Raw genomic sequence first — 22336 nt, forward strand, 5'->3', positions numbered from 1 at the left:
TGGAATGTTTAACTACTTTAGCAATTGTTAAAGCTATGGAATCAGATGGTGATAAAGCAACCGCAGTTGGGTGTCCATCAGAAACGGTAAGTTTTGCAGCTGTATATTGATATTATACTGCAAAACTAATACAATGCATATAGGCTTATTATGCCGCAAAAATAATACTGCACTGTTATTAACCGAGGAGGAGGTCTGTATTGTAGAATCTTGACCGAGGTCGTGAGTACAGAACGAACTGCAGTAATATCCCATTGTATTATTTTTATTCAGATAGTTACAGTTGGTGTGATATCTCACAATTTTTACCGACTTAACTAAGTGTAGATGTAGAGTGAAAGCCAAATACCTGCTAATATTGGTCTCGGGACCAAAATTTGTGGTTTACATGTATATTAAGGGGTGCTTAATTAAGGCAGACGTACAGGTTGAACCCACAACTCAGTGCAACTCCTCAGAAGACTAGAGTTCTGACTTTATACATGGTTTAATGATGCAGTCCGTGTGAATCAATTGCACATACATGTAACATTGTGATCAACCTGTGAAAGGGAATAATATTATACTAGGGGAATTTGTTGCATAGTATTCCCCTACCTCTGGAAATAATCATCGACATACATGTAGCTCTTTCCTTCTATCATTACCCTGTTCAACCAGGGGATCAACCCCAGGGGATCAACCCCAGGGGGAAGCTGGTGATGACGCTGATTTAACTCAGGCTTCAAATATCAATCAAAAATGCAATGTAAAACACAAGACTGCAAACCAGTCAGTGTAAAACGCAGACTGCAGGTAAAATGCAGACTGCAGACCAGGGATAAAATGCAGACTGCAGACTCTAGACTTTTTAACTGAATCATGTTACCATTTCTATCATTGAGAGATAACCGTTTTAACAGGCCGCTGCCTGTAGTGTGCAGCTGTCTGTAGTCCGCAGTCTACGTTTTACACCAACCAGACTGGGAACTACAGACTGCAAACTGTAGACCAGGGGTATAGGTAAATGCAGACTGACTCGGGTAAAGCTCAGACTATAGTCTACAAACTTTTTAAGTATGCAGTATGTAATTTCCATTGTCAAGTGCTAACCATAAACAGATTTATTCAGGCTAATGACACAGCAAAAGTCTGCACTCTGGTTCTGGTTAGACTGAATATCACTTCAGTTAGCCTGAGTAACTCTCCAGTTGGCCTGTTTGTGGTTACCTCTCAATGATGGAAATTTTTAGCACGTTTCAGTTCAAAAGTCTGCAGTCTGTTACCCTTGGCCTGCAGTCTGCAGTCCACAGTCTGTGTTTTAATCTGATCACTTCAAATGTTATGCAGACAATCATAATGTGAATGTCCTATGTACAGTTATTATATAGCTTGTGTTTGTAGTTGATTTAACTCATGCTCTGAGTAGTTACATGTAATTCTAGGGCATTATTCTCCCATAATACCCACAGGCCAATAGCCCATTTTCAAGTTGACCTAAGCATCTCTATCAAAGCGAGGCCTGGTACACAGTCATTCATGTAAAAATGAATTTAATTTCCATGTGAACAAAGTCTCATTTTCATATGAAAGGATGGGCACCAAGACTCGCTTTGAGAATGAGGCTTATGGTTATTGGGAAATGGCTTTTTATGGGCCTGAACAAACAAAGCAAAAGGTAATGTAATAAAAACCAATAATAATTTTTGAAATTCAATAATTAAAACTACTTATTAACCTTGAATGTTTGGTCTTTATGGGAAAATCTCAAATCCTTGGCCTTGGTGTATTGATGTGGCCAGTGCTCCTTCACTATGGTCTCAGTTCGAATTTCCCTGCTTAAGACCTCACTGTTGGTTAATTTACAGCTGATGACTATGATGAACATTACCATCATATTTATTTTCTTTTTCTAACTATTTATTTCTTGTCCTAGTACAATTTCTACAGTATTATTTTTGATCTGTAAACTTGTTTGCCATTAGGCCCTTGCAGGAAAAGCAAGTGTTTGTCAAGGATGTCCAGGACAGTATCTTTGCAGCCAACAAGGTACAGCTCATAGATCGCATTCATGATGTACATGTAAACTTAATTACTCATCAGAAAACAAGTCTTTATAACTGTATTTGCCCAGAGACATCATTAGAGATGGCAATGATTTTAATTAGTTTTTGTTCTTATATATTTATCACATTTTTTATCTGTGTGCATTTATCTTTAGTGTATATATTTAGTGTATGTTGAGTGTAGTAGGGGGTTAGATTGCAATTGGAATGCTAGTTCTGTTTCTTTCCCCCATCACATCCCATACTACAGTCGAGCCTCCAGTTGTGACCACCTCTTGTAAGCGGCCACCTCTCCTCAATGACCAGTTTTCCAAAATACCAAAAGTTTCCAAGTCAAATCGCTATATTTGGAACCTCTTGTAAACGACCACTTCTTGTAAGCGACCGCAACCACTTTTAGAGCTAAAAGTTTGGCATTTTCTATTGTTTTTTAATCTTAACCTCTTGTGACCACTTGACAGATAATAGAGCGGAAATTGGATAATAAGGTGTTGTATCATTATCACATTCCTGGATAGTACAAGGGACGGAAATTTCTCTATGCGAAGTGCCTGATTTTTTCTTGAATTGCCTTTTTACATGAATAAAACATTTAAAACATGGGGTAAGTCTCTGCAGTTACCTTATGCTAATGAGGCAAAATTTTGACGTAGTGTGGTCTAAGCTCTCTTAAGCGACCACCTCCTGTAAGCTACCACCTAGGCTTGACATTTTGGGTTGTTGCTTACAGGAGGTTTGACTGTATTTTGAATTTATGTGCCTAATGTATTTGAAGTTAGTTGTTTGACTATTTGAATTTATTTGTTCTTGTATTTTCAATTAGTGACAAACTCATGAAATAATAAAAAAAAAAACTTAAAGTAACAAAAAAATACATGCAGATCTAATATTTTAGGTTATTATTTTCTTTTATTTTGAATGCTTCAGATTCATTTTGTCCAGAGATAAATATGGGACAATAAGAGTGACAAGTGTACTTGTAAGCAATTGTACAGTGGTAAAATAAAACCTAGTCCTGACCAATTTGTTTTAAAGTACAGTTACTGTATTGAAAATGTTTTTGACTCAATATATACATGTATGTGTTTGTATTTCTGGGAATATTATTAACAGGTGGGGTGGACCCAGACCAAGAGATGATTGATTTGCGAATGAATGCTGTTAAACATAAGATACTCATATTGTCAGGAAAAGGAGGTGAGATTGTAATTGAAATCATTTGATATAATTATTAGTAACTTTTTATATTGTAAATGTACATCTTGATCATTACCGTTACAGTAGCTATGCGTAATAATTTATTAATTGTTTTAAGATTTATAGAGTGGTTTTCAATTGAGTGCCAAAAGTAATTACTAATAGACAATTACATACTTTGGTTTTGGTTTTGGTTTTACTGCAGTTTGAGATTGGCTGAATAGTCTAACTGGTCAGAAATTGGTTTGGTTCTGGTTTTACGACACTCAATTGAAAATCGCTTTATCTATTTACATGTAATTAATCTCAAAATGAGCAGCCTGACTAATTCCAGGATTACTCACCTTGACTTAGAAAAATTCTTTGATACAACTTTAACATTGAACTATAATTTTTTTGCTATACAGGTGCATTCCAAACTGTATAAAGGGACAAAGTTTTCTTACGGAAAATGTGTTCATTATTGCCATTAAAACTTGTTATCAGAGTAAATTTATTATGGTATTGTTGGTATTTCTCCAGGTGTGGGAAAATCAAGTTTAGCTGCAACCCTTAGCATGGCACTTGCTAACATGGGTAAAAAGGTACAATTTTTGAAGAATGATGCCTTGAATGTCTTCTTAATACTTTTGAAACTAAGTATACTGAACTAAAATTCAGATTTCAGATTTTTTTTATTCTTATGCAAACAAGTATAAATGCCAAACTGCATTTTTGCACTGTCAACTTTTTGTCCAAAATCTTTATTTTTCAATGCTCCTGCACACCAAAACAGCCCATTTTGACCAAACAGTTTAAAGAAGACACTTGTTACTTTTTTAAAAAAACTGACAAGTGTACAGTTTTCATGTCCCATACTATATAAAGACAGATAAGCATCAAGTAGGCACATGAAATTACCATTTATTGAGTACAGGTATTATATAATACTTTAGATATTCTACAAATGTTTGATTATCAATATTATATGGAACCTGTTATACGTAATGGAAAAAGATTTGGAGAAAACATCTGTTATTGGACATAACTAGCTCAGAAAGAGAAACATGACTAAATCAAAGAGTGGAAAACTTATGAAATGGTATTTTTAGGTGCTATATCTCTGAAATTTAATTTTCTTGCTACAATTTCTATAAAACGAGTCCTCTTATTAAGCTATAACATACACCTTGGTTGACAAACAGGACATAAATTTAAAAAATACAACATAGTCTACAAACAGGACTTAAATTTGTGAATTATAAAACTTTTTCACAAACAATCCATAAATTTATGAAATTCTTCCCGAACAGCAAACAGCACATAAATTTAGGAAATTCTCTTTGAACAGCAAACAGCTCATAAATTTATGAAGTACAAGTTGGTCAACAAACAGCTCATAAATTTACATGTATGATATTCTTCTTGGACAGCAAACAGCTCATAAATTTGTGAAATTCTTCTCGGACAGCAAACAGCACATAAATTTATGAAGTACAAGTTGGTTGACAAACAGCTCATAAATTTATGAAATTCTCTTTGAACAGCAAACAGCTCATAAATTTATGATATTCTTCTTGGACAGCAAACAGCTCATAAATTTATGAAATTCTTCTTGGACAGCAAACAGCTTATAAATTTATGAAATTCTTCTTGGACAGCAAACAGCACATAAATTTATGAAGTACAAGTTGGTCGACAAACAGCTTATAAATTTATGAAGTTCTTGGACAGCAAACAGCTCATAAATTTATGAAGTTCTTCTTGGAAAGCAAACAGCTCATAAATTTATGAAGTAGAAGTTGGTCAACAAACAGCTCATAAATTTATGAAGTTCTTCTTGGAAAGCAAACAGTAAATAAATTTATGAAGTACAAGTTGGTCAACAAACAGCTCATAAATTTATGAAATTCTTCTTGGACAGCAAACAGCTCATAAATTTATGAAGTACAAGTTGGTTGACAATCAGCTCATAAATTTATGAAATTCTTCTTGGACAACAAACAGCACATAAATTTATGAAGTACAAGTTGGTCGACAAACAGCTCATAAATTTATGAAATTCTTCTTGGACAGCAAACAGCTCATAAATTTATGAAGTACAAGTTGGTCGACAATCAGCTTATAAATTTATGAAATTCTTCTTGGACAGCAAACAGCACATAAATTTATGAAGTACAAGTTGGTCGACAAACAGCTCATAAATTTATGAAATTCTTCTTGGGCGGCAAACAGCTCATAAATTTATGAATTACAAGTTGGTCAGTTACCTGCAACAGCTCATAAATTTGTGAAGTACAAGTTGGACAGCAAACAGCAAATAAATTTATGAATTAAAAGTTGGTCAGCAAACAGCACATAAATTTCTGAATTATAAGTTGATCACCAAACAGCTCTAAAACTTATGAAATCCTTCTTGGACTGCAAACAGCACATAAATTTTTGAAAAACATCTTTTTCGCCGTGAAAAACAGAAGAAAAACGCAATGTAATAAAATAATTAGACGCTCTAAGAGCGTCTACTCGGGCTTCGTACCGCAATATCAAATCGTACAAGTAAGAACAAGTAAGCTTATTGAACACAATAACAGCAAATAAAAGAATCTGGATATAATTTTTGCGCATAGATAGTTACTATTGAAGTTGCTTCGTTGCGTATCCTCTTTGTCCTGTTGCATCATGTTGGTTGCCTCGTCTTCGAAGTTCTGTTTACGACGATTTTTGATTTTTTCAACATCTAAGGTGTTCGTCTCAGTGTCATTGTTTTTAAAGCCAGTAGTCATAGGTTTGCGCTGATTGGTTAAAAATCGTGTTTCCATAACTCGATAGAAACACAGAACTAGCACGAGCTGTTGACATAGTGATGGCGCGAGCACAGAGAATTGACATTTTGATAATCGAAGTCAGCAAGTTCTTTTCCATTTTTTCGCCGCGGTGTTCGCTAAAAGAAATAGAAAACAAGTTCTACGTGTTTCTATCGAGTTATAGAAGCACTCGTGAAAGTTTGGGAGAACTCGAAAAGCTGTGGAAACACTCGCCTGCAGCTCGTGTTCCCACAGCATTTCTCGTTCTCTCAAACTTCCACTCGTATTTCCATTAATTACTCGATAGAAACACGGTACATGTTTTCTACTTAAATTCTTAAATGAAAACTCGTATGCGGAGAGAGTCTGTGAGATGCCACGAGAATCATTTCCTTCACGAAAAATTATTCCCCCGATAAATTCAGCAATGTACAAAGACCATAACCCTATTCCACGGCTACATTATACATTACACGGCTGTTTAGTGATGTCGTTCATAAAGTGTAGTGCGACAGCAAGAGGTGAAACATTTAATATGTGCTTTGAAGGGGCAAAGCGAGCAAACAACGACGCCAAAAAGGTTTTATAACACTTTATTTCAAACTTTATTGGTATCTCGGAAGGTACTGGTATTAGCTTTTTCGTGGAAAATGTCCAACTGAATGAAATTCGTACCAGAATTTCCGGGTTTTCCGAACAAACGTTAAGCGCTCGTATGTTTATTTCCAGCGGATTAAATTTCAATCAAGAAATTTGCATAAAGTTGTTTTCGGAAACACTCTTGCATGAAGTCGGCCTTTTCAATTTTCAACATTCGGTAGATTACTTTGCAAACGAGTGATTCTTTTTTACAAACGGATAACGGCAACCTTTCAAACGGCTCAGAATGCATGTTGTTTTGAAATGGACAGATCGCGCTTACCGATGGAACTGTTTGAACCCATGACGATTTTATTCGAATGGTTGCTCAAGCTGTTCGAACGACGATTATTTCCGAACGGGCAGCCGTAAAAAAGGTCACATTTGAGTTTTGCTCGGCTTGTGTCAGAAAATACGCGTACCTCGTTTCAATAAGTCCATAAATTATTGTTTAGGTTAAACTCTCGGCTAGAGGCCGAACCCTCCCGTTTACCACTAAAAACATCTTCGATTGCTGAAATGTCTGTCATGTGTACCTGAAATTGCTTGCGTAAAATCGTAAACAAATATTGTCGTTTCTATTCGGGAATAAACCATTGAATGAAACACCGCAAAAGACATAACTTAAACCTTTATTGAAAACGATCCACGTGTGCAGTTTTCGCAGGTACTCCGGATTAATGCTCCAATTGCAACAATACGAAATACCGTAACGATAAATTAGATCGTAAATAATAAACAAGACGTTGGCCATTAGAACACGATAAAAATATTAGTATGTTAATGTTAACAAACTCTTGCTAGGTAGTGTGTGTAGCGAACATGTAGCGAACTCGAACGTAGCGAACCTGACAAGTAGCGAAACCGGTGTAAACGCTTTGTACCTCTCCAACAAAATAAGTCACATCTCAACGGCCGCACTTTTTTAATCTGTGATTACTGTTGGTATTTATAAAGATTTTATCCAGTTTGTTGTTTAGTAGTGTCTTTCAATGTAATTTGTATGGCTGCTTGCAGTTGATAAATTTATGAGTCATTTGTAGAGCTGGTTGTGGTTCTTAGATCTTCATAAATTTAGGAGTCATTTGTAAAGTTGGTTGTGGTTCATAAATTTATGAGTCATTTGTAGAGCTGGTTGTAGTTCATAAATTTATGAGTCATTTGTAGAGCTGGTTGTGGTTCATAAATTTATGAGTCATTTGTAGAGTTGGTTGTGGTTCATAAATTTATGAGTCATTTGTAGAGCTGGTTGTAGTTCATAAATTTATGAGTCATTTGTAGAGCTGGTTGTGGTTCATAAATTTATGAGTCATTTGTAGAGCTGGTTGTGGTTCATAAATTTATGAGTCATTTGTAGAGCTGGTTGCAGTTCATAAATTTATGAGCATTTGTAGAGCTGGTTGTGGTTCATAAGTTTATGAGTTATTTGTAGAGTTGGTTGTAGTTCATAAATTTATGAGTCATTTGTACAGCTGGTTGTGGTTCATAAATTTATGAGTCATTTGTAGAGTTGGTTGTGGTTCATAAATTTATGAGTCATTTGTAGAGCTGGTTGCAGTTCATAAATTTATGAGTCATTTGTAGAGCTGGTTGTGGTTCATAAATTTATGAGTCATTTGTAGAGCTGGTTGTAGTTCATAAATTTATGAGTCGTTTGTAGAGCTGGTTGTGGTTCATAAATTTATGAGTCATTTGTAGAGCTGGTTGTGGTTCATAAATTTATGAAGCTGGTTGTAGTTCATAAATTTATGAGTCATTTGTAGAGCTGGCTGTAGTTCATAAATTTATGAGTCATTTGCAAAGCTAGTTTAAGTTCATAAATATATGAGTCATTTGTAGAGCTGGTTGTAGTTCATAAATTCATGTTTCATTTGTTGAGCTCATGGCTGTAGTTCTTAAATTTAGGAGTCATTTGAAGAGCTGCTTGCAAGTGTCACAGTTATGAGTCAATTGTGGAGCTATTAAGATTTTAGGTTATATCAAGGGCCCTTAGATGCAATTTAAGTACCCTCAGTAATACAAGGGTGTGTGCTCTACTTAATTTGCACAGATTTGTGATGTCAACTCATTTTGCTACATGGGTTAAATAATGCCACTCATAAATAACACAAAAACGGTAAAAATATAAATGTTTTGAATGACCAGTACATCTAGATAATGCAGGATGTAGTGATCGGGGCATTTCTTTTCAGTATTTCCTTACAGGCAGCACCAGGAACATAGTCTGACCATTTTTGTACTTATAACTTTATGTTTTAGTAAGAAATGCACTAAACTGAGCAGGAAATTTCTTTCAGATACTGCTTACTTTTTTGGCTTAAATAAAAATCACGAAAATGGACTTAAGATACTTAATAGAGCCTTCATTATAACTTAGCCTTTTGCATAAATGGACATTTTTAAACCAACAGAATAGGATGGGAAATTGATAACCTTTGGATAAGTGAAAAAACGGCTTTTTTCATTTAGACATAAATTCAAATTACGGAAACGAAAACTTCCTGACTGGACATTCTTAATAAAGGCTGAATTATACTTTTATTGAGTATTACACAAAATGGAACATTTTCACATTTGTCATTGTGCAAAATAACCAAATGTAGACGATTTTAATCTTAATTTTTCATAGTGCAAAAATGCATTTTCTTATTTATAATTGTTGCACCATTTACAAAAATTATAACACTAACAGTATTGCAGAAATTACATCAATTAAAAAGGGAAAAGAAATATAACAATACATGGCCAAAATAAAATGTGCTCAGTGACCAAAGTAGCATAAGCTTTCGTGTTGGTCACAGACACGTACAAACAATTGACACGACATATCAATTACAGTAGAGATCAAAAAAGTAGAAAAGCAAAAAATACATATATGTGAACAATAAATGCACAAAAAGATGGCACAAAAAACCAGTATTTTTTAATACAAGAAAAATTGATACATCAGTTAACTTTTAATCCTGGGTTAGCATTCACTGGCTTTCGAACAATCCGACCCTGGTGTGTAAATGGGCACCAGCAAATTTAATGCCGGGAGTAACCCTGCAATGGGCTAGCATACCATTCAGGGGGAAGTAGAAATACTCCTAGTTGCTTCATGCTACAGAGACTGGAGATAAGCACTGGCCTGATGAGCCACTTTGCTGGTATGGAGACATTACCTTACCCCTCTATACTCTCAGGTGGAGAGGGGCACTGCAAGATTAAAGTGGCTCATGCAATGACCCTGCCATCCATGCCAGATCTCGGCCTGGACCATTTAATTCGAAGTCCAGCATGCTAACAATCAGGCCACGGCACCTTCCACATACACTAGAGTTCTAATTTTTGTTTACCTGTTCTGTAGGTGGGACTTGTTGATCTGGACATCTGTGGTCCCAGTGTACCCAAGTTAATGGCAGTAGCAGGGAAACAAGTCATTAATTCTCCTTATGGCTGGACTCCCCTCAAGTAAGAAGCTATAGTTTGTCTGTAGTTAGGCTGTGAACAGGCTCTGGCTGTGAGGATCTGACTGCAGCTTGAATGGCTGAGAAGGACTGGCTGTGAGTGAAGTGGCCAAGGAGGGGTTGATGTGATGGGGTGGGGCATAACATACATTCCCCGCCTCCTCTCTTCTCTTCTCATTCTTCCTGCTTTATCTCTATCCCATCCTTGGCTAGAGAGCCTGTTCACACGCTAATCTGTAGTGTGATTATCCTGTTGTTTGGTCTTGAAAAACAGCAATGTTGGTGACTGGTTTCTGTTTCCACAAATAAAAAAAAAGGAAAAAAAAAGAAAAAAAAAATCCTGTTTGTTGGATGGTACCATCAAGTAGTATCGTATGTACTGTAGGTTTCCAACCAATCAGATGATCGTATTATTCTGTCTCAGATCTCCTCATTTTGATGTGAAGGTCATGTCAGTGGGCTCCCTTCTGCAGAAAACAGATAGTGCGTAAGTTTGGTGGAAATGTACTGTTCCTGATGATAATTGTGTAATAGTATAAACACCCACTTTATAAAATTACCTCATTAATAAGTTCAAGTCGTGAATAAAAACTATGAGCCGTTGCTTTTTCCAAACTCTCCTTTCACTAATAAGCCATAAAACAATCAACATTGTAGACTTTCTCAAAGTTCTTTGCACTTGATTGTAGTCCCAGCTCTAAGCATGAGCCTGTGAGCACTCTTTTTACTCATGCTCTTCACACTCAGATTTTGATATTCCCGGGCTGTTTTCTCGCTCTGAGTTTGGTGCACCAAGCTGAAGTCATTAAGGGACCGTCAACATATTTTTAATTTCTGACTGCAGTATTCAGATGATAGAACCAGAATTGTTGGTACAAAGCCCCCCAATGATTTAAGAGATATTTTCAACTTTGTCGTGGCAAGACATCGTCATGCAGTCCCATTCTAAACATAAAGTCAGCCTTTTTAAAATGGAACATTTTTCTTTGGTCAAATATTCCTTGTACTTTAGCATAATTGATGGCCCCTAAGGGAATTGTTGAACGGAGAACAAATAGTAATTAATTTTGAGCGATTTTTACCAAGACACCAGAACAGAATTTCAAAATGCGTGCCAGAAGTTTTCAATTTAACATCGGGACCTTATGCATGTTTATTCCATAATATTACTCTTTTATAATTTCATTGCACTATGAACCTGGACCAATACTGATATTAAGGTTTTTGTAACATAACAGTACGGCTACTAGATTTTGACTTTTCAAATTCAGGCTCAAGTTATAGTAACTGAAGCAACACTTTGTTTTTTTTTTTGTTTTGTTTGCAGGATAATATGGCGTGGTCCACGAAAAACAGGTAACAATCCCGTACATGTGCCGAGTGTGTACATGTAATAGTCCTTGCAGAATGCTAGTCCACTTTTAAGAATGTGAGAACCTTATTCCTTCCCTCATTTTCAAGCTTCTCCGAAAGCAAACCACAAACAAATAACTTATATTGTCAGTTCTCTACTGATCAGTAATTCAAAAAATTGTTTTTGTAGGTTTAATCAAGCAATTTCTGAAAGATACCTTCTGGGGAAGACTCGATTTTCTTATCTTTGGTAAGTAATACATAGTAGTCTTAACCTTTTAACCTTAAGCTTTGCTTGTCCATTTAGGGGTATGCCCCCTCCCTCCCCCCCCCCCCCCCCCCAATGCAGCCCTGCAAACATTTTATCAGGTACCAAATAGTTCGTCAGAACTAATTGACTCCTGAATGAACGGAGCAGTGAGAGTTAGAATAAATATTTTGTGCAATGTTCCGGCCATTGCTTGAACCAAGGTCGCTAGATCCAGAGTTTAAGGCCCAGTCTAGATTAAGCCGGAGAAATTTGAAAACGCAGCTTTTTTTCTACCGTAATGGTTAGGCCTACCGTCTAAAAAAGAGAAAACGCTCTTCAATTCGGAGGAATTTTAAAACGCCGGCTTTGCTTTGTAGTGTGGACGGAAAACATTTTGAAAATTGAGCTTTTCAAAAACGGATCATGATAACAGTCATGCGATTTTCTTGACAAAGTTTTTCTCAAACACAAGTAATTGTTGCGTTTTGGAATTTCTCCGGCTAAGTGTGCATGGCGCAAGCCTACATTCGGCATAAGGCCATTTCTCACACGTTACGCTATATGTAGATCTACAATTTGTTTCTCTCTTCAGACACGCCGCCTGGGACATCAGACGAACATCTCACGGTTGTCAAAGCGCTGAAGAACGTCAATCCAAACGGTGCAATTCTTGTCACCACGCCCCAAGACGTAGCTTTGGCTACGATCCGTAAAGAACTCAACTTCTGCCGTAAGATGGATGTCAAAGTCCTGGGCATCGTCGAGAATATGAGTGGCTTCGTTTGCCCTTACTGTCAGGTACATAATCTACTCTTTGAGACACCTATTAAAGGCCCACTTCATCCTTAATGCAACGAATTTTGTTTTGAAAGAGATCGCGGCGCGCGCTGCATCATTGGGCCTTAAATTTCTGGGGCAGTAATTTGAAATAATTCGACAGGAAGCTAATTAACAGGGGTGAAAGGGGACCCGTATTGGAGCGAAATTTTGCGATGTAAATTTACGGTTTAATTGTGAGAGCCACAATTCTTACACTACGTCTAAGGCGGTCTTGGTGAATTGCCGCTCTTCCAAAGGTGTTATAATAGATTTAGCCGTACCCAGTGGAGGTTTACAGAGTCTCATTTGAGACACGATTTAGCTGTTAACGAGTTTAAACTTACACTTAGAATCATAATCGGTCTAGAGTAAATAGTCTCCAAATACTTCCAGAACAACTTAGCACGAGGCCAAAACAAAACAAAACATCAGCCAGCTTTCATCAACTGATAATTACTGGGGAGTCAATCACAAAACAAAACAAAAATAAAAAATACACATTCAAATAAAAGTAAAACAGGACGCACATTTAATCAGACCTTCCCGAATTTTGATAGTAACTAGCATATTTCCCCACCAAATTAATGCTTTGTCAAAATTATCTCTGGCTACGTTGACTTTTCCCTGTACCAAACTAAAAATCAAAAGTTTAAGATTTCATAATTCAAGTTTCGGGACGTTTAAGTTCTGCAGCGGGAAATGGTAGTTACTCTAGTTGAAAATAAAACCACCGTAAGATGAAATGTTTATTCCTGTCCAGGAATGCTCCGACCTGTTTTCATCTGGCGGTGCTGACAAGCTCGCAGGGGAATATGGTCTTCGTTTCCTTGGCAAGATTCCACTTGACCAGGTAAGATGTAAAAAACTGTCCGTATCTCTGCCAGGTTAGCCTATTTACATTACATTTTGTCTGATTCCTTAGCTCAACACATGGACCAGGGAAGCAAAAAAGTCTGTGCAGTATGCAGGACGCTTGTCGCATATAAACCTAGTAAATAGCCTAGCATACCATGAGCCTCTCTCTAGCTCTGAGGTTAAAGCGCCCCGATTGGTGTCCGGGAGATCATGGGTTCCTAACCCGGTGGGATTCTTGAGGCCTCTAAGGGGTGGGGGGAAGGGCGGATTCTGAGTATACCACATCCCGTTACTACTATCCCATTTCCCATTAATTTTTCCCCCAAATACCCCGTATCCCATTAATTTGTTACCTTTTCTTCCCCGCCGTTAAGCAGGTTTTCCCCGGGTTAGAAGAGTTGCAGCCTTGGCGTCCGTCAACCAAACTCTTGGCATGAGCTGGGAAAGAGGGCTGGGCTAACGTCAGTGTTAACCATGTTCTTCGTCTTTTAGCCCATAGTTAGCAGCTATTTTAATATTCCTCTTTGTGTTTTCTGACGATCTCGCCTTCTCTCTTTACATAGAACCTCTGCGTTTGCTGCGAACAAGGATCAAACATTTTCCAAACGTGCCCAGAATCACCCGCGGGAAAAGCACTGAAAGTTTTTGCGTCCGAGTTAACGGAAGTATTGAAACAGGAAGTGACGTCAACGTGACTAGACAATTTCCGGTGGATGGTCAGTTCCAGGTCCTGCAGAAAACGATTATACTGGAGTGCATTGGTGTGAATTCACGATGGTATAATTATCTACCGCGGTGAAATTACGTGAAAACTGTGATTTTGAAATGACTAATCGTTTGTCCTACGAGGTAAAGGAGACACGGCAGTCGAACAGAAGAAATGCGATTTCAACTGAATGGGTGTCCTGATGTTTTGAACTGAGTCAATAACGTAATAACGAATCAAAGAATGTGCTCTTCCATATCTCTGTGGCGAACAGCATCACTGAAAACAGAATAAAGGATAGATAAAATAAAATCACATACAAGTAACCCTGACTGAAAATGAACGTGTTGAGCATTTTGCTTTACCGTGCACTGATTCCAACAAAACTCGAACTAAGTCAAGTCTCAAAGATAAGGCACTACTGTGTGGTGGTCGAAACGGTTAAATTGTTTGTTTGTTTGTTTGTTTTTTGCTTTAAGCAATGGTTCTTGCATTTGCGTATCAGAAATGCGTTCACCTATCGCTGAAACTCACACATTTTGTTATAAACGTTCATTACAACCATGCGTTCACATACTGTAGTTAAAATTAGTACTTACTAGAGTGATATGCTTCTGTTATATACTTATATACATATAACTCAGTGTTGCCTTCCTTGACTCTATCTTTGACTTTCAACGGCAGGATATACAGTATTTTGAATTAGTAAACAAAGCGAACCTGATGTTGACCGTGTGTCATGCAATACGAAAGAAGACATATGTTGAAATGTTTTTTTAAAATCAGAGTAAAGCAAAGGCTTTATTAAAACTGTTGCACGCCAAATGCCAATGTAGTGCTGTAGTGTCGTTTAATTCAACTACTCAGTGCGTAAAATGGACAACATGCATGGAGTCTGCACTGAGTTTTCCAACGTTCTAGATTAGGTATACACTGAGAAGCTCTGAGGCTAAGATGCAGGTACATTTTCAGTCCTAGAAAGTCAATTATACACTGACACTTTTTTTGCTCTAAGTAAACGTCACGCATATTATCAGAGCGCCCAATGTTTGGAGTGTTCGTGCTCGCCGTGAGGTTAAGTCAAAAATACTTCTTCACCGATGGGTGCAGTTCTTTACAAAATTGAACACTCCATCTTTTTTTTATGATCAACTTCCATTGGATCGTATTCCTGAACACCGCCGCCTGGTTAGCTCAATTGGGAGAGCGCCGGACTGCTGTGCGGGAGGTCGAAGGTTCGAGCCCCAGACCGGACCAACACTCAGGGTCTTAAAATAACTGAGGAGAATGTGCTGTCTTTGTAATTACATCTACAAATGGTTAGACTTTCAAGTCTTCTCGGATAAGGACGATAAACCGTAGGCCCCGTCTCACAGCACTTCACTGATCTGGTTCTTGTGGGACGTTAAAGCACGCATGACACTGTTCGAAAAGAGTAGGGGACGTAGAACCCGGTGTCATGGTCTATCTAACTTGTGCCGGTCATTGGTCTGGGGTGGGTAAGTTGAGATCATACATGGACTGAAGTAGCTGCAAAGTGCGCCTTCATATGCTGACGTCCGATCTCACCTCTCTGGTTCCTCCGCAATTCAGCCTCTGGCTGCAAGGGAGGAAATTGGCACCAACTATCTATCTATCTATCTGAACTACTAACCGCCATGTGCGACAAAATTTCTTTCCTGCGGCCGGGAACACGATAACCGACATCAACGACGGGAGTGTAGCCTCCAAATACGCACAAAACCTGGCAAGAATATTTGTCGTTGTGAACAAAGTAGATCGGATCAGGACTGGTTATTGAATTCATCTGCTTCCAGCAATCTTCACTTGTTACCGACAGCAAGTCTTGGGTATTTTCCAACAAGGCTGACTTCCTGAAACCAATCAATGGGTTGGACAGCGCGAACTCGAAAACTTTCAGGTTTCGACCCTCGAACTTATTCTCAAAGGACGTTATCCTGCCATCCAAATAGACCACAAAGAATCCGCCAGTGGAAAAGAACCAAGGTACAATGTGTTCGTAAGACGAACGTGGCTGTACGTCTTGACGAAACTTCAAAACGTTGTTTTTCAACCCCTTGTTCCCATCGCACACCACCTTAATAGGAACATCTGTGTGATTGATTAACTGAAAGTAATGGTTGTCCCCTCTCTTGCGTGGCTGTGAGTATGGGTGTGATATCTGTGTAGACCCAGAAATATCAGAAAACGTAGCTTGGAAGGCGTCGTTTTCTCTGATGGTGTCTTGTTCTGTCATCTCAGTCATTCCTAAGCTTTCTCTGAATTCCTCGACTACCTTATAAAATGGGAGGTTTCTGCGCAGGAGGACCGACTCTCTTGAAGATGAGGTACAGTGAGTTAGTTTGTCTTCTGTGCCGTCGCCTAAAATATGCTTCCATTGCTTAGGAATCTGAATAACTCAAGTACATAATAAAAAGTTTTCAGTTGTTGTTGTTTTTTTTCTTCTTCTTCTTCTTCTTCTTTTTCCTTTTTTTTTTTTTTTTGCCCGAAGCTAAAAGGGAAAAAAACTCAAAGTGCTTGAACTGAGCAAGAACTGTCACACTTATAGCGTCATCGCCAATAGACGTTCCAGACATATTTTAAGTGTTGGAGAACGCTTGAAACCGGGACTTTATTTGCTAACCTTTTTTTTTGGTTAAAACGAAAAGTTAGAAAAGTTAAAAAGTTCAACTGCTTTTTGAACCAAAACCGGATTCCCTATTAAATTGTGACATTCCCCTGGCTGTATGCGTTAGTCTGAGTTACATTCACAACGCGAGTTATATCAATTATTCAGGCTTCAACGGGTGACAAAGGTCGAACTTCTACGTGTCATGTGAAAAAACTTCAATAGACCATTTTACAGTTGTCTGCTCAGTGACCTGGCCTTTGGATGGCAGTGAGGCTGAAGTTGACCTTGTTTTGATACAGACCTCACTGCTTTTGTCATGTAAATGCACCTAGTTAGCATCAGAACAACTTGTTTTATACAAAAAAAGCAGTGAGGTCTGTATCAAAACAAGGTCAACTCCTGCCTCGCTGTCATCTAAAGGCCAGGTCACTGATCGAGCAAACAACTGTAAAATGGTCTATTGTTCAAACCATCTGAGAAATAACCAAACGCAAGTTTTCCTTTTCCTGCCTTTTTAGCGTCATGTACCTCGTGTCCACGTGACTTTGGTCACCTGGACACGAGGTGTATGTGGGCCCTCGCTAAATTCCCGTGTAAGAAATTCCTGTGTAATCATTCTTTGCGTTCCTTATGTAAGATTCCTGTGAAGGGCGGATCTTGTTCTAGTAGAGGGTTTTCATATAAACGGCAGCCATATTGGTGTTCCACAACAGTGAAACAGCGGCCATGTTAGTGTCCCAAAGTAATCCCATGGAAGTTAAATTCCTAGAAAACTTAAAACAGAAACGTTTCTTTTGCATGGCCACTGGCCATGCGAGCGGAAACACTCAATAGCGAAAATAACCGGGCCGCGGTTCTGTGACCCGTTAAGACTGATTTAAAATAGCGTTTTCAATAGTGCATTAGCGTAAGCAACAGACAATAAGGTGGCGCTAGTGATAACAACTTCATTTTCTTGGAAAATTTCAAAATCTTACTGCTTTATTCTGTGCATAGTTAATAGAGGGAAATGGTTAGGAAACCTGGCAAAGTTCCCTGTTGTATGTTTTTTTGTTTCCTATTTTGGGGGTTGACCCTGCACAAAACCTGGCAAAGTACAAAGGGTGATTACGTGTGCATAAACAACTAACCAATAGAAGCATTGCGATTATGTAATTCATGCACAGTCAATAAGCACAAAACAAAAGATGTGCAGGGTCAAGGGCTCTCCAACATAAATTTTAACCTTTTTGTTTACTTCTTTAAGTACTTAGCTTATACTCTGCGGTTAATTACTCAGTGTAGCCTAGCTTTGGCTTTCAACAGAATAGTACTTTGAATAAATTAGTAAACAAAGCGAACCTGATATTGACTCAGTCAGTTATTTAAGCAATATAGACCATAATTTTTTTTATGGTTTATAGGCTGATAAACCACGCGGGATGTTGGAAGAACACGAGAAGAATTCATAAATAACGAGCCGCAGGCGAATGATTTACGAATTCTTCTCGTGTTCTTCCAACATCCCGCGTGGTTTATCAGCCTATAAACCATAAAAACTTGGGGTCTACTGCTTTTATATAATAATTCAGAAGACACGCGAAATTTCCATGAGTTTACCGGCACAATAAACCATACCTGATTGACCAATCAGAGTGCGCGCATTCATTTAATTATGGTATTTATTAAATCGATTTTGAAATCACTGGTTATCCTTGCAATCTGATTGGCTCTCAATGGTGCGATTTATTCACGAATCGCACTATTTTTTGCTCCAAATCGCATCTTTTTCTCAGCCAATGACAATGGGACACTAAAACAAAACAACCAATCAGTTTTCAAGGCTTTTTCAAATTAACCAATTACATTGCAGGAAAATGAAAGACAAAAAAAAAGCCATTGTTTGGCAAATTTGGCAACTTTTGTTGCCAAAACTTCGCTAAGTTTGAAAAGTGGATGAATTTAATTACTTACAGTATCTAAATGATGATGACCAGCTCTCCAGGCTGAAAATCAATTTTTCCGGGAGTCGTTTCCAACTTTCAGTATGTTTTCTCTCGATCATGCTGTGGTTCGTGAACTTCTTATTTGTCTTGAGACAGGAGGCCATGGATTTCATGATATTGCAGATGGTGTTTTGTCCCATTCGAATTTTGGTGTACCAGACATCTGGTGACTGAGGACGATTTATGATGCTCAGATAGAGAGGCCCTGTGTCCTTCATTCCCTCGGGTCGCTTAGACAACCAAAGCTTGAAGAGCCATACTGGATCGGTTTTTCCGCCGTCGGTGCTGTACATAACCTGTGGTGTAGTTCTTCGCCTGATTGACAGACCACCGCTTCGTGTTTTGGTTGGACCTTCGCAGAACTCTACGACTTCAGTGCCATCTTCTTGCTGTCTTATCACAAGGTCCTCCACATACGCGTTGTAGTGTTCCTGGCGACCGCGTAAGCCAAGTTGTTCAGTCAAGTTTTTAAAGTTCACATTGGTCAGTACCTTTCCATTGAAATCCCCCAGCTGACCTTTTTCCCACAGGGCAGATTCCTGCGCGCTCGTTCGATTTTGAAATCACGCGTACGATTTCAGACCAAATTGCACTTCACTCAGTTCAATTACCATTATTAAACAGCCGATGCAACACGAAAGAAGATATATATGTCTAAATAATTTTGTTTTGTTTTATTTTGTTTTGTTTTTTAAATGAAACTAAAGTGAAGGATATATTAAAACTATTGCACATCAAATACCAATGATATAGGGTCAATATAATGCTGTAGTCTTGTTTAATTAAACTACTTACTACATAAACGGCACGGAATTTGTAGTGAGTCTTCTAACGTTTACTGAGAAGCTCTGAGACTACGATGCTGGTACATTAAAAAAAAAAGAGTCACACTTTATTCAAGGTAGAAATTTTTCAAGGTAGAAACATTAACTCGGAAAAAAAATTCGAGTTCCAGATGGGATTTGAATCCACGACCCTCCGTGATCTTGTCCGATGCTCTAACCACTCAGCTACTGGGGACTCTATGGTAAGCAAGGGTGCTCACCATAGAGTCCCCACCCTTGCTCACCATAGAGTCTCCAGTAGCTCAGTGGTCAGAGCATCCGACTAGATCACGGAGGGTCGTGGGTTCAAATCCCATCTGGAACTCGGATTTTTTTCCGAGTTGATGTTTCTACCTTGAAAAATTTCTACCTTGAAAATTTCCTTATAATACTTACACTTTATTGTTCTGAATAAACTTCACGCATACAATCAGAGCGCCTAATGTTCGGAGTGTTCGTCCTCGCAGTGAGGTAAAGTTAAAAGTAAAGTAAAGTCACACGTGCACAGTTCTTTACAAAATTGGACAGTCCGTCACTTCAACTTCTAGTGGATCGAACTCCTGAACTACAAATCGCCATGTGCGACACCAATTCTTGCGCGCGAGAATGTAACCGAGATCAACGACGGAGGTGTAGTTTCCAGATACGACAAAATGTTTGTTGTTGTGAACAAAGTAGATCGGAGGACTGGCGTTTGAATTCATCTGCTTCTAGCAATCTTGACCGGTTGCCGACAGCAAGTTGTGGGTTTTATCCAACAAGGCTGACTTCGCGTCACCAATAAATGGGTTGAATAGCGCGAGCTCGAAAACTTTTAGGTTTCGACCCTCGAACATATTTTCAAACGACCTCATCCTGCCATCCAAATAGACCACAAAGAACCCGCCAGTGGAAAAAGTCCAAGTTGACTTGGTAGCAATGTGTTCGTAAGACGAGCGTGGCTGTACGTCTTGACGAAACTTCAAACCGTTGACGTGGTCTCCTGCAATGCCATCACACACCACCTTGATAGGAATATCTGTGTGATTGATTAACTGAAAGTAATGGTTGTCCAATAAGTGTGATATTTCTTTAGGCCTAGAAAAAGTAGCTCGGAATGCCTTTTTACTGATAGTGTCAAGTTCTAGCATCTTGTTAGTCATTCCTAGGCTTTCTCTGAATTCCTCGACAACCTCATAAAATGGGACGTTTCTTCGTAGCTACTGGTGAAGGATTATCCAAATCTTCCCGCGTGAACGGAGAGCGAACGAGAAACTGGCTAACCGATTTACTTGAACATGAAGCACAGTGAGTTTGCCTTTCGTGCCCTCGCCTCAAATATGCTCCCCTTGTTTAGGAATTTGAATAACTTGAGGGTATGATATAAAGCCTTCTATTCATTGCCCGAAGCTAAAATGGAAAAAACAAAGTGCTTGAGCTGAGCAATAACTGTCGAATTTATAAAACCGTGAACACAGCAAACGTTCCAGACATATTTTAAGCGCTAAAAGAAGCTCTGGTAAGCTCAATTTGAAACCAGGACGTTAATTCGTATCAAGAAAAGCGGGTCCATTTTGCTAACAAAAGGCTTTGTTTTACAGCCCAAAATCAACCTAATATGGCCATTTTTGAACAATGGCGGCGGCAGCTTGAAAATGCTCAAGGGACTTTCAAAAATTCTCGAGCGGGAAATTTGAACGATCGTAAAAAGCGAAGTAACTACAAATTCCCCCGACGGGAGGTATTACGGGTACAATTTGTTGTGTGTAAATTGTTACGCTGGGGTGGCTGGTAGGGGTCACCATTGCGGCTATCGAAGACTCAGCGTTCCGGCGTCAACAAACACAAAACGGCTCCTTTAGGAGCCACCAAATAAAACAAAAGTCAATGACCAACATATCTTCTTCCCCTTGATCCCCTCTTTACTGTGGCATACCATCAAGAAATAGTCCTTGGTTCGGGCCCAACTTTTCGCATTAAGCGTTACACGATAGTCCTTTAGTTATTGGTAGCTAGGGATTTTGCCGAAGTTAACCGGTAAAGCTCGTGGGTTTTCACTGTGACGCAATAAAAAAATAAACCAAAATCATTTATTTGATTTGTGTTTGGAAATCTTACTGACAACCCGACTGGAAGAAATATTGGTTGGTAAATTTCGTTGAGGGCACTCTATAATTACGCACGCGCTGACGCTTTCAGACCTAACAGTGGTAACCACAATGATGGAAAACCACTAGTCGGTCTAACTAAATAGATTTTGCAATATTCAATCTTTACAAGCTTAAGATCGGCCTGAGGCCTCCTATGAGGGTTCCATGGTTTGTATCAAATACGCAGCAGCGTTAAATGGGTTTGGCGTCCCGGTGCAAGTCCTCCCATGCAACCGATCCTAGGGCATTCCGCTCTCAAGCTTTGCGAAATTGGTGAGTTGCGCCACCACGTAGGTCGGTGAGAAGGGATGTTCCACTGCGGTTTTTTTTAGCACTTTATTTAAACAAGGGTTTTACATTCAGTAGCCAGGGTAGTATTCTAAAAGAGCCCTGCGATAAGTAGATTTTAAATACTAGAATATAAAATTGTAGTCGGACGTGATGAAAATGCTATTTAGCATTCTGTCAATGTTACTGTTGTTTTTGTTGTTTGTATGTATTTGAACATTCTGAAACGAACAAACGAAACGCACGTCCGAAAATTTTACTTTCCGCGTAACGAGAAATAAGCTCCGTCACTTAATTTGGCTGATTAAACTAAAACCGCGTGCCGTTAAGTATCAGAGTCCTGGCTTCCCTTGATACGCCGCACATGACGTACCCAGGCCAT

The 22336-nt window shown here is 38.6% G+C and overlaps 1 protein-coding gene, 1 non-coding gene and 1 pseudogene across 2 annotated transcripts; 2 read left to right on the plus strand and 1 right to left on the minus strand.

Moving 5' to 3' along the window:
• Positions 1-14134, plus strand: LOC145502321 (cytosolic Fe-S cluster assembly factor nubp1-A-like). The gene is made up of 11 exons (XM_081481579.1): positions 1-86; positions 1965-2028; positions 3159-3242; positions 3765-3826; positions 10014-10117; positions 10538-10600; positions 11441-11469; positions 11657-11716; positions 12309-12514; positions 13296-13385; positions 13954-14134. The coding sequence occupies exons 1-11, from the start codon at positions 36-38 to the stop codon at positions 14083-14085; spliced, it is 945 nt and encodes a 314-aa protein (XP_081337705.1). The 5' UTR covers positions 1-35; the 3' UTR covers positions 14086-14134.
• Positions 14135-19788: 5654 nt separating this feature from the next.
• On the plus strand, positions 19789-19862 carry Trnas-aga (transfer RNA serine (anticodon AGA)). Its single transcript has one exon. It is a non-coding gene; the product is annotated as a tRNA-Ser (tRNA).
• A 187-nt stretch (positions 19863-20049) lies between these two features.
• On the minus strand, positions 20050-22336 carry LOC145502077 (uncharacterized; annotated as a pseudogene).

This window comes from Orbicella franksi, chromosome 11 (genome assembly GCF_964199315.1).
Source record: "Orbicella franksi chromosome 11, jaOrbFran1.1, whole genome shotgun sequence".
Lineage (NCBI taxonomy): Eukaryota > Metazoa > Cnidaria > Anthozoa > Scleractinia > Merulinidae > Orbicella > Orbicella franksi.